Below are 1826 nucleotides of genomic sequence, written 5' to 3' on the forward strand. Positions count from 1 at the left end.
AAAGATGGGACTCACCCGCGTAGGACGGGCTGTGGTGCGGTCACACACACCCCTGTGAGGCCAGCGAGACACCACGGGAGGCCATCCTCCGGCCTTGGGTGGCATGGCGCAGCATGGTGGAACCAGCTGGAAGGGGACAGCGCAGCTCGGGCTGAAGGCCAGTGAGTCTTTCACTGCAGTGTAATCCAGGTGACATGGAAAAAACCCCACCGGACTATCTTCAGAATCTAAAGAAGGTTAAAAATTGCAGCGGTGTGTGAAAAACAGGATAAAAGTAAATTAGGAGTCATGAAACAAGTTTTTTTAGAAGCCATGGATCCAAAGTTTTCCATGGGGAAGTTTATAAGGCTGAACTGAAGAGTCTCACCAGAAAATTAATAGATCTAGGGTTTCATCTAGAAGGCTGGCATGCATTTCTGTGACCAAATAACTCTGTTGCCCATGCAGTACACTGAACAGACTTTAAACTCACCATTCTCTGTAGTCAACCTATTGCCGATTTGAGCTACACCATATTCAAGCGAGGCCCATCGAGATGTACTGTAAATAGCAGCTCTTGTAGGAAGCTGCTTACCTGCCGAATTTGTGCAGTGGAAGCATCTTTAGCTGTGGCTGTGTCAAAGAGACAAAGAGCCTCATGTGACATGTGTTTATACAGTTTTATTTGAAGTGCCCCAAGTACACAGCTTTTAATTTTCCAGTAGATGGGGTTTGTTTTTTAACAGCATAGCAATGAATAATAAATCAGAAAATTGTCTCTTCAAAATTTTGGAAGATACCAGTTGCAGTATTAAAGCAAGGTACCATTGACAGTAAAACATAAGGCTAACTATGCTCTTCCCACCTTGAGTGGCTACATACACTGTTGTTGCAAAGACTATGCCACAGTTACTCTGGTAGACCTCAAACAGCAACTACAACACGCTCACGTACATCTGTCGAAAACACAAAAAGGCTGGGGCACTGTCTCAGACATTTGAGCAGACCAGTTCGTTAGGCTCAGACATATTTAGATCAACACTGGGTTTTGTTTTCTTTTTGCTGAGTTTTGTCCCGGGTTTCGCATACTTTTCCTTGCTATGAATGACCTGAATGTACTGGTCGTTGCCGCTGTTCTGCGGATCGCTGCTGGATTCGATGGAAACGGAATCAGACTCTGTTAGTGATTGCTCCAGCTTTTGCTTTGATTTTGGTTTCACACGAGGCTCAGGATAGTTCAGGTGCACTTTCTTGTAAGCATACGGAGGCCTGTCCAGGTCTAGCTCAAAACCGTCATCCCAGGATTTGTAATGCACTCTGGCTAGATCTTTGCTCATTAGAATGTGGCCATCACCATGCTCCCCAATGTAAAATCGTGGTGCTGGGCGAAGATCAGACAGTGAGCGAGGGCAGTGGGATCTGTTCGTGAATTCTCTACCAAGTTCCTCTTCATTCTCCTCATCTTCACTGGGATGAGGGGAATACATCTGGTGTGGTGTTCGAACCACATATCTCCTGATGTTGCGTGGATACAACTCAATAATACCACCTGGTTCCTCCTTCCTGAAGTGCCTTTGGAGGCGGGAGGTAGAACGGAGTGATTTTTTGCGGGTCTCATTTTCATTAACAAGAAAGTACCTGGTAGCATATGGTCTACATCCCACAAAAACAGGAGCTTCTGCCCCAAGGGCATCTGGATTTACCTGCCGGATCCCTTTTCTGAAGAGAGGCTCAGAATGAACATCTTCAGTGTGCTTTCTGAAAGTCACAGGTGTGTAGGGCTTTGTTTTACAGAGCTCACTTGCACTCTTATGCACAATGCTTGGGTACCTTCATGAAGGGAAAGA

At 45.8% G+C, this 1826-nt stretch overlaps 1 protein-coding gene across 1 annotated transcript in view; it reads right to left on the minus strand.

Annotated features, from left to right (window-relative positions):
* Nucleotides 1-968: 968 nt before the first annotated feature.
* Nucleotides 969-1826, minus strand: part of TMC3 (transmembrane channel-like 3) — a 20360-nt gene continuing 19502 nt past the window's right edge. Inside the window, exon 22 of the mRNA XM_010019550.1 lies at nt 969-1809. Coding sequence (XP_010017852.1) covers nt 969-1809 — 841 coding nt within the window. The remainder of the gene's footprint in view (nt 1810-1826) is intronic.

This window comes from Nestor notabilis, unplaced genomic scaffold (assembly GCF_000696875.1).
Source record: "Nestor notabilis isolate BGI_N333 unplaced genomic scaffold, ASM69687v1 scaffold14588, whole genome shotgun sequence".
Classification (NCBI taxonomy): Eukaryota; Metazoa; Chordata; class Aves; order Psittaciformes; family Psittacidae; genus Nestor; species Nestor notabilis.